The sequence below is a fragment of the Eubalaena glacialis genome, chromosome 14 (genome assembly GCF_028564815.1).
Source record: "Eubalaena glacialis isolate mEubGla1 chromosome 14, mEubGla1.1.hap2.+ XY, whole genome shotgun sequence".
Classification (NCBI taxonomy): domain Eukaryota; kingdom Metazoa; phylum Chordata; class Mammalia; order Artiodactyla; family Balaenidae; genus Eubalaena; species Eubalaena glacialis.
This window is the reverse complement of record NC_083729.1, coordinates 80,029,579-80,042,978: the sequence shown is the minus strand read 5'-3', so window position 1 is coordinate 80,042,978 and position 13,400 is coordinate 80,029,579. Positions and strand designations below refer to the sequence as shown.

Genomic DNA, 13,400 nt, shown 5'->3' with positions numbered 1-13,400 from the left:
GCATTTTCCTAAAGGCACGTTAGCATAGGTATGTAAAGAAGCATGCTCCAGGAGATTCACAGCAGCTCTGTTGTAGTAGCCAGAGTGTAACCTTTGTAAATATCCATTCATGGGGGTCTGGGTAGATGCTCATGCCTCCATACACAGCCATTAAGAAGAGTAAGACTAATAAGAACCTGCTGTATAAAAAAATAAATGAAATAAAATTCAAAAATTCAAAAAAAAAAAAAAGAAGAGTGAGGCCTGGGGAATTCCCTGGCGGTCCAGTGGTTAGGACTCCGCGCTTTCACTACCAGGGCCCGGGTTCGATCCCCAGTTGGGGAACTAAGATCCCGCAAGCCACGCGGTGCAGCCAAAAAAAAAAATCCCCAAAGTGTACTGTTAATCGCGTGTGTGCGGTCGGGGGAAGCAAGGTGTAGGAGGGGTGCAGAGAATGCCACTAGGTGAGCATGGGGGACATTACGGGAGTCATATATACCCACACAATTGTATATCTTAGCCCTAGTCCACTCCTGGAAGGATGCACAAGAAACTGGTGATGTTTATGCTTTTGGAAAAGCATCCAGGATGGGAAGGAGACTCTGCTATATACTCTTTGGGACTTCTAGAATTTTTTAAACTATGTGCATGCATGACCTATTTTTTTTGAAAACCCGTCTTTTACATAATAAACAAAAGAGCAGCAGTGCGACAGAACCCCCTGGGATTATCCGTGAATCTTGGGTTGATGCCTGAGCTTTGCAGGTTCATTTGTCCCTTGGGGCTGACAATTACTTGTTTTCCAGACAAAACTTCCTTCATTGTTCATCACCAGAGTGTTCAATTACGGGAGAATCACACCTCTCTTCCTTCAGCTCCTTCCCTTTTCTGGCTGTGAAACATTAAACAATCTTGACATGAAGTGTCCTTTAGTTGCTAAGGGAATGTTCAGGAAGGGCCTGCCAGAAGCAGAAGGCAGTGGACTAGGTGAGGAAAGGAGGAGGGGGTGGAGCCGCTGATTGGTGTGAAGTGAGAGTTAAAGGGCTCTGAAGTGACTTGCTAGAAATTGCTCTTTGTTTTGGCTCTCTTATCAGGGAGGATGCCTGGGAGGGGTTTACTTTTCTGATTCCTCAGACTAGCCCAGGTGTCACTTTCCCTCATCGCATCTGTTTTGATGGTACCCAGACTTTGTTTTCAGGTCTGGTAAGACATGCAGACACAGAAATGACTATCATGAAGGAATAAGTTCGTTATATTCACAGATCCCTGGAGGTACAGCCCGCTGCGCAGAGCCACATGGGGAAGCATGGGGCTGATCAGGAAGCAGAGGCAGGAAGTGTGGGCAAGAGACTGTATTGTGGTTTCCATGGGAGAGGCAGTCTCTCCAGAGTCAGCAAGGTCCCAAGATGTCAAAGCATCAGAGTACAGAAAGTTTAAAAATATGGTTAATACACATTCGGCCTGCCAAGTATGGTTGCACAGGTTGTTCATAGCACAAGATATCTGGCCAAGGAGGCGAGTGGAGCTGAAATTCAGACGAAGCCCTGTTTGCAAGCCATGTGCTCGCAGGACTGCATCCAGCTGAAGGACTTGGCTTTTCCTCACACGTGCAGAGGCACCACATGGGTTAGCAGAGGCCCGTGATGGCACTTGTCTCAGGTTGCTATTCTATATTAATTGTGATGATTTGAGCAATCTCTGTTTCCTTGACTGGACTACCAGTTCCAAGGACGCCAGAACCTTGTCTATGTTTCCCGCTAGACTGGAAGCTCCAAGAGAGCAGGGGTCAGGCCTTCTTTGCTCCCCATTGTCTCCTTGGTGCTCAGCACCAGCTGCCACGTATGGGTGCCGGGTGAGTGTTTATGGGATGCATAAACGAATGGCATGCAGGACTTTAAACTTCAGAATCGTATGTTATCTGTACCCTGAACTCTTCTTTCTTTTTTTTTTTTTTTAATTTTTATTTATTATTTATTTATTATTTATTTTTGGCTGTGTTGGGTCTTCGTTTCTGTGCGAGGGCTTCCTCTAGTTGTGGCAAGCGGGGACCACTCTTCATCGCGATGCGCGGGCCTCTCACTATCACGGCCTCTCTTGTTGCGGAGCACAGGCTCCAGACGCGCAGGCTCAGTAGTTGTGGCTCACGGGCCTAGTTGCTCCGCGGCATGTGGGATCCTCCCATACCAGGGCTCGAACCCGTGTCCCCTGCATTGGCAGGCAGACTCTCAACCACCGCGCCACCAGGGAAGCCCTTGAACTCTTCTTTCTTATGGCACCAAAAAGATCAAGACCTTTTTGCCTGCTGTTGGTTTTTTTAATTAAATTTAATTTTTTTAGTTGAAGTATAGTTGATTTACAATAATGTGTTTGTTTCATGTGTAAGCAAAGTGATTCAGTTATATATATATTTTTCAGATTCTTTTCTCTTATGGGTTATTACAAAATGTTAAGTATAGTTCCCTGTGTTATACAGTAGATCATTGTTGGAATCTATTTTATATATAGTAGTGTGTATATATTAACCCCAAACTCCTAATTGATCCCTCCCCTCCTCCCCACCAGCCTGCTGTTGATTTGAGCAGGGTGAATAGCATCCTCTTTCCTGGCAAGAGTTGGGCTCCCATCCCTGCCTCTTTGGGGACTAAGAAGATAGCCAAGGAGGGGAGGCTTTCATTCTCAGTCTGGCGATTCTTTGTCAGCTCCGTCCTACTGTAAATCCTGCGTTTGTGCCTTCTTGGCCTCCAGTGAAGAGTGAGTGACCGGGAAACTGGGCACGGCTGGTTGTGGTATCTGGGCCTACAGGAGCCCCGGCTCCAACCGAAATGAGCAGAGCTCGGAAGGAAGCTCCAGCTATTGTCAAGCACGGTCATAGGGTGATTGCTGGAGAGACCCCAGGTCCCTGGCTTGCTTGACAGCAAAAGAAAACATGAACCGGCTTTGGGAATTCCCTGGCGGTCCAGTGGTTAGGACTCAGTGCTTTCACTGTTGAGGGTCCAGGTTCAATCCCTGGTTGGGGAACTAAGATCCTACAAGCTGAGCCGTATGGACAAAGAGAAAAGAAAAAAGAAAAAAATGAACTGGCTTTCAAGAGGCCTTGGGCTTGTGCCTTGGATGTGCTTGTGTGTGCATACACCTTCATGGGAATCTGGGGGCCAGGCGGCCGTGTGCAGGCAGGAGAGGTGTCTATGCCCCCAGGTCTCATGTTTCAAAGGCTCAGGGCGGAGTTGCCGAGGACCTAATGGAATGTGTATTTTCTCATCTCTCTCCAGGTTTCCATTCTATTATGAACTGAAAATAGCATTTGTAGCCTGGCTGCTGTCTCCCTACACAAAAGGCTCCAGCCTCCTCTATAGGAAGTTTGTACATCCCACGCTGTCTTCAAAAGAAAAGGTAATTTATGTTGCTCTGCCTTGCACTCCTTCCAGTGAGTGAAAAAAATTTTAAAAAGTGATAAAAAAAAAGGCAGATTGTTTTATTGCAGGAGACTCTCAATTGACTCTTATTTTCCCCCTCCAACATTTGTTCCTTCTAATCTTTCTTTTTTAAGTCTATTTTTATGACCTGTTTAGAAATAGTGGTGAAATTCTCAAAAGGATATTATTCATCATTATTTATTGTAAAACATTTCCATACATTGAAACAAAAAACAGAAAAGGTTCACTCATAATTCAACTCCCCAAACTGAATTTCCTTCCTTTTATCAGGCTCAGCCCCTATCCTTTTGCAGATAGGATTTTTACATAGACTATTAAAATACTTTAAAAACTTAACATAAACAGGAAAGTTGAAGCCTAGAGAGATTAAATGATTTGAACTTGTACCCAGATAGCTACTAACAGAGACTGGAATATAATAAATTTCTAGTACGTTTGCTTTATTGTTCAATGATAAAATGTATGCTACCAATGAAATACCTGCTACTTTAGTAATTATCAGTCAATAAGTATTAATGAGAATAGTCATAATAATTTGTTTCATGCTATTTATCTTTTGTGTTTGTTTCGCTTCAAAGTACTTCACATACATCCTTGAAATGAAAATGTAGGTTTGTCTATTGTCAGAGATGGAAAAAATAAGACAGGGAGAAATTGCAGGAAGGGGTCAACAATAACTAAGGATTCAAGGAGGAATTACAACTTACACCTCTTGAAAAGAAATTTAAGCTACTTATAAGATAATGTCACTGTCTATAAAATTATTTTTTGTTTAACATCTCCACTGAACCTAATTTGCCGGATTTGCTTTCAATGGATTGTTCCATTGTTTTCTTAAGATTTCATACAATAATAGATGCCGAGACCACTAAAATACACATGACCTCTGTCTTATTAATTTGTTTGGGAGCTCCTTTTTTAAGTTCAATCCAGTCTGTGAAACATTTCTTTAAAATAAAATTTTAAGCGTACATTAAAAAAAAAAAACAACAACAACAAACCACTCCAAATCAAAAAGCAACAACAAAAAAGCTGAGCAGATGCAATATTTATCTTCTGAGATCTTAGACACCATGGCATGTCATCCTTTTTCACTTGGTCTTCCTACTGACCCACGACAATCACCACACATAGTATATAGTTCCTTCTGTTGACTTCTTATCTTAGAATAAATTCTCAGGAGTGGGATTACTGGGTCCAACATTGTATAATTCATTAATGATAGTATATGACTTTCTAAACTGATTGTGTGGTAGGATTCTACAGTGTGAATTAGGAGCACTGTTGGTGGCTTGACATATTCATTTCTATTGCTTCTGAAAGTTGGATACTTTGGACTTCCAGGGGAAGCCTTTGAGTATATCGGTTGGATGAGCAGCCTACTGTAGACGTTTCTGAGAATCTGTTTAGGAACTCGGACACACTTCCCGTCTCAGAGGGTGGATTTTGAGGAATGGTAATCCCTGTCTCGACCTGGTTATCAAATCTCTATTCTTCCTACTTCCCTTTCTCCAAACACTGGACTTACCCTGAAGCTGCCAATGTAATTTCCATTGACATGAAGGTGACTGACTCTTAAGAGCTGCCAAGAATCACTTCTGGAGTCAGCCAGGGGTCACAATGGAAACTTAGTGTTGTGACTTCCTGAAGAAGCTTAAACAAGGACAAGGCAGGGGGTTGACTGCCCACCTGCATACCTCAAAGCAAAGGAAGTGCACCGATGTGCTGAACTTCAAATGAAATGGAGGCCAAGTGTCATTGACTGAACTCTGCAATGAGCTCCTGTGATTACACAACAGCTGTTTTCTTAAAACAGTGACAACAACAACGCAAACCAAACAAACAAAAAGAATGAGCCAGTGTTGATTCAAATTTGAACTAAACCAATATCTTACTTGGTCTTGGTCCCTGAAGTAGATGTCAATCCTCTTTCCCACCTCACCTTTACCTTGTGGTATGATGCTGGATGACTTCTAATTTCTGCTTTTATTTTGTTATCTGTAAAATGATCTTCTCTATCAACAAAAATAACACCTATTTCTTTCTACGTCCTAATCCCTCCCATCGATATATACATGGGGAAGGATTTGGATATTGTATGAAATAGCTATGGAATAATAGAATTTCAGAGCTGCCGGGGCCTGACCTCCTTGAGATAAGGAAGATGACAATGGGTGTTGGTTATTGAAACCAGCCACTGTGTCAGGTGCTTTCCTGGAATGATCGCATGTAATCCTCACCTTGCTCCACAAGTTAGGTGCCACCAGGGTCCTCATTTTTCAGAAGACAGAACCGTGAATAGAGGCTAAGTACTTGCCCGGGTCTGACAGCCAGTTAATGGCAATGCCAGAGAGAATCAGTGATTGGGCAAGCCCCCAAGCTCAGCGCTCAGGAGAAGGGAGAAAGAACAGAGATTTATTTGAGCTTTCCAACTCAGTGTGCCTCTGTTTTCCTTTGACAGGAAATCGATGATTGCCTGGTCCAAGCAAAAGACCGAAGTTATGATGCCCTTGTGCACTTTGGGAAGCGAGGCTTGAACGTGGCGGCCACGGCGGCGGTGATGGCTGCTTCCAAGGTACCATGCTGGGACCTGACCACCATGGCTGTAACTTGCCCAGAGACAGGCTAAGGACCAATCAGGTTCCTCATCCTCTTTGGGGTCCCATTGAAAATCTGAGGGGAAAAAGGGTGAATCTTGCCCCCAGAAAACTGCACACCCACACACACAAATGATTTATGCAATATTGAGAGGTTCCCAGAGCCCCTGAAGCTCATCTGTGGGTCTCATGTTAAGAACCTCTAAAGTACTTGGAGTGTAATCCTTGGACGCAGAGAAGAGAGAAGGGGAGGGGAGGGAGCTCTTCTCTGCAATTTCCTAGGGTGCACTGGGAGAGTCACCTAAATAGACAGGTGCAGAGACTTATTACCTGAGTGAGTGGGTGCACTCCATGCTCACGTGGCCCCACAGATCCAGGGGAAGGAACCCAGGGTCCTAGAATAAGTTGAGTGGTTCAAACGTGGAGGACAATGATATGTGTAGCAGCAGTAACTAGAGGTAGAGGAGGTTTGAAATAAATACTGGTCTTGTGGGATATTGTGATATAAGCAATTACTTCCTTCTTTTTTCCACCCAGCCCTGTTCAAAGGCCCTCCGTGTTCCTTCCCAGCTTCCTCTCCCATCACATTCTCCTTGTCGTTTTGTCAGCTTCTCGTTATATGCTCAGCCCTGAAAAATTAAATTGGTAGATGTTTACTCTCAGAGCAAATTCAGCAGGTTGCCCTAGTGTTTCCTGGTGACAACACCTTCCTCCAAATCCAGAGGTAGAGTAGGGGTCTACAGTTGGCTGAGGGTGGAGGAAAGGCAGTTATGCTTGTGTCTGGAGAGAAACAATGGTTGGGAGGTGAGCTGTATTAGCAAAGGGAAGCTATGAGTCCTGGGTGACGATGTGAGGGTTTGGGGGAAAGAGAGGGTAGAGCTGTGAAAGGGTTTGGAAGAGGACGATTAATACAGATTTTCATGCTCCATGGGCTCCCGGTGGATGGTGGGATGGAGGGTGTTTTTTTTGTTTTTTTTGTTTTTTGGGTTTTTTTTAACATCTTTATTGGAGTATAATTGCTTTACAATGGTGTGTTAGTTTCTGCTTTATAACAAAGTGAATCAGTTATACATATACATATGTTCCCATATCTCTTCCCTCTTGCGTCTCCCTCCCTCCCACCCGGATGGAGGGTGTTGATAGCCAGTTGGGTCAGGGGACTGAGCTGGGTTTTCTGGGCCCTGAACCAGGGAGAGGCACTTTAGGAGCATTTCTGGGAGAAAAACTTAGCACACAGGGCTGGGAGTTTGAAAAGCACCTTCCACATAAAGTCAAGGAGTTCTGCAGACAAAGGCTGGCGGGGAGACAGGAGAACCAAAGGGGAGTGATTCCTATTTCAGAGAAGGACCAGGTGCTTCTGTAACATAGAACCATAGTGAAGTGTTCCGCTGGTACCTGGAGGGTCCCTGTCCACCTTAGGTACAATAGTAGCTGGCAAAGCGATGAATCCCAATGAGTATCATTGGAGGGGAAATTCCGCTTTGGTATCTGGAGGAGATGTATCAGGATTTACAAAGAGCAGTGAATTCCAAGATCCTTCTGTTTGAGATGCAATCGTTTTAGGCTTTTGTGTTTAAGCTGAAAGAAAAGAGAACTCAGAATTGCTAAATTCTGAATTCATCAGGCTAACTTTGCCACATAAAGCTACAGAAGCCTCCCAGGCCCTCTCTCCACCCCATCTTCTTTGCTTCTGCACCTGAAGGAAGATAGGTTACTGCTCTTTTCTCAGCTCAGTTGTAGAGCATCAATGTGGTATATTTATCAGGGTGGCTCAGTACAGGTCACCAGGCTACTCAGCTGTGTGTGGAAATTATATTCTTATGGTAATTCTGTAGGGCCATCCTTTTCCAGGTCTGCCTCAAGCTGGAGCCTCCTGAGTGTTGATACCGTCTTGGCCAGTCACTGCCAGTCCCTCTGACCACTAGGGAAGCCCGTGAGCCTAGGCCTCCAGCCGGGCACCTTACAACTAACCTGAAGGAAGCTCTAGATAGTCTGAAACTTGCCTCAGAAAATAACTGCTCATTAGTTCTTTCTAGTTGGGCTAAAGTAGTGAGGGACGCCTGCTTCCTGCTGAATTTGGTTTCAGACAAGAAAATTTTCTGCCTTGTGGGGGCTTTGCGTTTCCTCTCTAAATATCTTGAGAGAGAAAACACTCTTCTTTCCCCAAAATAATGCCCTCTTGTCAGTCGCTGTTAGACTGAGGAACAAGTCCTGAGAGCAGGTGAGGGGATTAAGAAGAGACGGGGTCAGGAGGGTGGTGTACAAGTACACACACACTTTATTTCCCATCAAAACTCTTTTTATAGATTGCAGTAGGCAATACATGTTTTTGTTAAAATCACAAGACAGAATCATCAGACAGTATTTCCTTAATGTTGAAGTTATAGTACAAAACATTCTGCGAACCAGAATATAAACATGCGTGAGAACAGACTGTGATTACCGAAACATGCCAAGGACAAACCATAGTTAGAGAAACCGCAAGCAACCTCACGGGCCAAGACTCATATCTTCTCTAATAACTCTTTCGGGTCCTGTCAAGAATTAAGCAGGACTTTGCCATGGTTTAAGCTGCAAGAACTGTGTCAGCTTGCAGCTGGTTCCCGACACCCGCTGTTTTTGAAACAGATGTGTACTTTAAAAAAAAAAAGAAAAGAAAAAGAAGAAGTAAAACTCAACCTGGCTGAGGGATAGATCAGTGGTTTCCGTAGTAACAATGGACCACTCCAGGCCGCAGCCGAAGGATGATAAGTCATCACTGGGTTCAAATCTGGCTTTAGTATCCAAACCACCTGGGAAGCTTTGTTTTTCATTTTTAAACAGATTCTCAGATATGCTGAATCAGAATCTCAGGCAGTGAGCCCTTGAATCTCTATTTTTAACAAGTTCCCCCAGGTGATTTTTAAACAGCCAACTCGGACTTCCCTGGTGGCTCAGTGGTTAAGAATCCCCCTGCCAATGCAGGGGACACAGGTTCGAGCCCTGGTCCAGGAAGATCCCACATGCCGCGGAGCAACTAAGCCTGTGCGCCACAACTACTGAGCCTGCTCTCTAGAGCCAGCAAGCCACAACTACTGAGCCTGTGTGCCACAACTACTGAAGCTCCTGTGCCTAGAGCCCTTGCTCCCCAACAAAGAGAAGCCAGCTCGATGAGAAGCCCTTGCACCGCAACGAAGAGAAGTCCCCGCTCACGGCAACTAGAGAAAGCCTGCGTGCAGCAACAAAGACCCAACACAGCCAAAAATAAATAAACAAAATAAATAAATATATTTTAAAAAATAAATAAATAAAATAAACAGCCAACTCTTTACAGGTCACTGCCTGAGGGCCCATCCAGAACCTTACACCACAGGTGATTAGGGTTAAAACAGTTAACTTCTTTAACATTCCTGGGATGCAGATTTAGCTCCTTAGAAGCATTAACCTTGAGAATGAGAAAGCTGAGTCCAGAACAACCTTGTCGATTACCCCAGGGGAACAATCAAAGCAATTTTGTGAAAAAAAGACACTCTGCCCAGTCACAGTGGCTAGGGTGACCATATAATGTTCAAACAGGACACATCTGAGAGTGAAACGGTGCTGTAATTATTATGCTGGGACAACAGGTAGAAACTAGGTCTGTTCCAAGCAAACCGGGATTTATGGTCGCCCTACTCATGGTTCCATTTTACATCTCTTGGACCCTGCCTGTCTCCTCCCAGAAAACACCCTCAACCTACAAATCAGTTCTCACTGTAAATATCCACTGCATTTAGCCAAACAGTTGCAGGAGAGAGGGTGAGGTGACTGAGAGCCTCTCTCTGAGTTCAGACAGATTGAAGGGAGGCTGGGACCAGGTGACCGGATGAGGGGGGTCACACCTTCCTCATCTGCTCTATTTTCCATCCTTTGATGGCTCCCCAGGAGGAAACTGCAGAGCTTAACCAGAAGAATGAAATATCTTCTGCCTACACTTTTAGTTAATTCTTTTTTTCCTTATAACTTTGAGCCCTGAGCCCTTTCTCTAAAAAAATGAATGTTTGCAGGGTTTTTGGATCATCATGAAGTGTGAAGAAGCTTTGTAAACCATATCACTGTACAAATATAAGTTGTTATTAATGTTAATGTTTTATCTTAGAATAGAAAAGCTAAAACAAACAAACAAAATTACATGTTGGAAATTTCTCCCCAGGCCTATTAACCCCCAGCCCACCCCCCCAGTTTTCCCCAAGGTCTAATCCTTGTCCCCGGGAAGTAGTGATGGATGCATTTTTTCTTTCAGCAAAAGCTGCTCTGTCTCCTTCCTAGGGACACACTTCGCTAGTACCTTCTTTCTAAGTGTCCCTAGTCTCTTGGCTGGCTCTGAGCTTAGATATTAGCTGTTTCCCAGCCAGTAATTCCACCCAGAGGGAAAATTGAGCCCCATGTCTTTTTAAGACTAGAATTGGAAATCTCTCTCTTTTTAAAAATAATGCTCTAGAAACTCATTAGTTAAGCAAAACACATTCTCACGGGAAGAGAAACAATAGTGAGAAAAACCAATTGATCAAGAGTTTTAAAACTGTCAGGTAGTTTAAAAACTGACTTCCCTGGCGGTCAAGTGGTTAAGACTACGCCTTCCAACGCAGGGGGTGTGGGTTCGATCCCTGGTTGGGGACCTAAGATCCCACGTGCCTCGTGGCCAAAAAAATCAAAACATAAAAAAAAAAAAAAAAAACAGAAGCAATATTGTAATAAATTCAATAAAGACTTGCAAAATGGTCCACATCAAAAAAATCTTCCAAAGAACCCCAAAAAACTGTGAGGTATCCAGGCCACCTTATTCCCCTTGACATTTGAACCGTATCCTAGGTCTCTTCCACCTGCCCACTTCTCAGGCCTGGCAAACCAATCTTGCTTTTTACCTGTCTCATAACTTGAAAAATAATGCCCTTTTACTTTCCCTGGAGATCCTATCCCTAGAACAGTTCCACTGCTGCCAATAGTGTTATTAAAGTCACCTGTTTAAGACAGCTGGTCTAAGTAAAGCTGGCATTCTGTGAATTAGGGATGCTTCTTCCCCAGATTGCGTGTGGGTTTTTCCCCCCCTAGAATCTAGTATTTCCTGTTAGATTGTGAGCTTCTGGCCATGAGTGACTCTGGATTCTTTTCCTTTGTTTCTTGCTTAGAAAAAACCCAAAACCCAAAACCAAACTTTGCTAACTTGTCTGGTGTTTTGCACTCATTAAACCTCGTTGATTGATCTGAAGAATAAACTTTTTGATGCCTCCTATCCTGCTCTGCCCAAAATGGTAACCACTTGCCACGTGTGGCTATTTAAATTTAAATTAATTGAAATTAAGTAAATTTTAATATTCAATTCCTCAGTCTTTACTCACCCCCTTTCAAGTCCTCAGCAGCCAGTGTGGCTTGTGGCTGACACAGGGATAGAACGTTCCCACCATTGCAGAAAGTTCTCTTGGGCAACACTGTCCCAAGCCCTCTGTTAAGCCTCTTGGGTTCTCCTTTGCCTTATTTCCATCTTCTTGCCTGCAGTGCTCTGCTTTGACAAGGGCCCCTCCCTTACCCACTCAGCCCTTTGGGGGCTCTGTATATGAGGTTCACGAGGAAAACAGGGAGATGGAGACTCAGCCTATGGCACTGCCCATGGTGGATCTTTCGTTTCTTCATCTTCTCCCCTGGTCCGGCTCTGCTTTCACACCATGACCTCCACTTTGCTGACTTGCCAGCCAAAGCTCAGGTACTTTGCCTGCAGTTATGGTCAGTGGCCACCAGGGTATAGCCAAGCCTTGGTTCTAGCCCTAGCATCTGAACATCTGGGCACAATCACAGAGAGATAAATTATAGTGTTTTCCCACTCATTAAAAAATAAAAAATTCCCACTCAATTTTGCTTTAAAAACAAACTCTTTAAACAGTTCAGCATAAATAGTTTTAAAAAATGTCCTCTCCCTCTGATCCTTATTTTTTATCCATCACTGCTTTATCTAAACCTCTTGCTTGAATAAAAATACTGCTTTCAAATGACATGGAACTTTATTCTTGGAACCAGAAGCTCATTCTGGAAAGTTCATAAGCCTAGTGATTTGGGGCTTCTGACCAGACTGGAGTTGTTTGCCTTTGCCTTTGTTTTTTTTTTCTTGCCAAAAACACCCCACAAAAGACAAAAGCAAAAACTACCTGTTTACGATTAATCAGGGGGCAGGTGTTAATTTTCTTTTTATAAAACCTCCCTGTATCCACTCATGCTTTCAATGTATTGCCAAGGAAGAAGAGAAGACTGCTGTCCCTTCTGGGTCCCTGTGTCTCCCTTGTCTGGCTTCGCACACTTGTGTCTGCTGAATCTAAGTGGCTGAGGACTCCAGGAAGTTTCATGCTTGTCCCCTTCACCCCTCAGAAGAACATTTCCCAGCCTCTGCGCTAGCTTATGTCAAGTTAGCCCTCTTTCTTCTGTTTTAGCCAAGGACTGTGTGACATAAAATTAATATTTAGGGCTTCCCTGGTGGCGCAGTGGTTGAGAATCTGCCTGCCAATGCAGGGGACACGGGTTCGAGCCCTGGTCTGGGAAGATCCCACATGCCATGGAGCAACTGGGCCCGTGAGCCACAATTACTGAGCCTGCGCGTCTGGAGCCTGTGCTCCGCAACAAGAGAGGCCGCGACAGTGAGAGGCCCGCGCACCGCGATGAAGAGTGGCCCCCACTTGCTGCAACTAGAGAAAGCCCTCGCACAGAAACGAAGACCCAACACAGCCAAAAATAAATAAGTAAATAAATAAATAATTAAAAAACAAAACAAAACTAAAAAAACCTTTCAAAGAGCATCTTTGGGCAGTGTTTCTAATTTAAATTAAAAAAAATTAATATTTAGAGTTCACCATGGCAACCATTTAAACACCAAGACTACATAAACTGTTATGGACAACCTGCTGAAAAAATTTAGGTGGAGGGTAGGGAATACTTGCCTCCCAGACAAATCAGCTTGCACTGGAGCTTATTTCCGAAACAACCTGAAGCAGCACCAAGCAAGTCTTGTCCACTGTGGTTCTACCACACTCGCCTTTGTTACTCAACACCCTGTCTTCCTCCCGATGTTTCTACTTGGAATGTTACCTCACCTTACTCCACTCCACAGACGGTGAGGTGGATTAAAACAAGCAAGAGACTCAGTCTCACAAGTCAGCAGAAGGGCTGGCACTCACGCGGAGTTGCTGGTCTGATATCACTTGCCCAATCTCTGTTCCAAGTTTGCCTGTGGAGATCATATGTAGCTGGATGCATCGAGGGTCCCAGTGGAAAGAGGGAAGCCCACCTGCCTGCCTGACCTCTAAGAAGAGCCTGGTTGAACCTAGGAGGTCTGAGAAAGCACTTTTAGGATCACCATGAGTGGGAAGAGCTATTTCTTGGCTGTGGC

General features: G+C 44.2%; 1 protein-coding gene across 2 annotated transcripts in view; it reads left to right on the top strand.

Annotated features, from left to right (window-relative positions):
* The window catches only part of REEP1 (receptor accessory protein 1), a 45,405-nt gene that overhangs the window by 6,970 nt on the left and 25,035 nt on the right, over window positions 1-13,400 (top strand). For both annotated transcript variants that reach the window (XM_061168783.1, XM_061168782.1), the window contains exons 2-3: window positions 3,249-3,369; window positions 5,875-5,988. In XM_061168783.1, coding sequence (XP_061024766.1) covers window positions 3,249-3,369; window positions 5,875-5,988 — 235 coding nt within the window. The remainder of the gene's footprint in view (window positions 1-3,248; window positions 3,370-5,874; window positions 5,989-13,400) is intronic.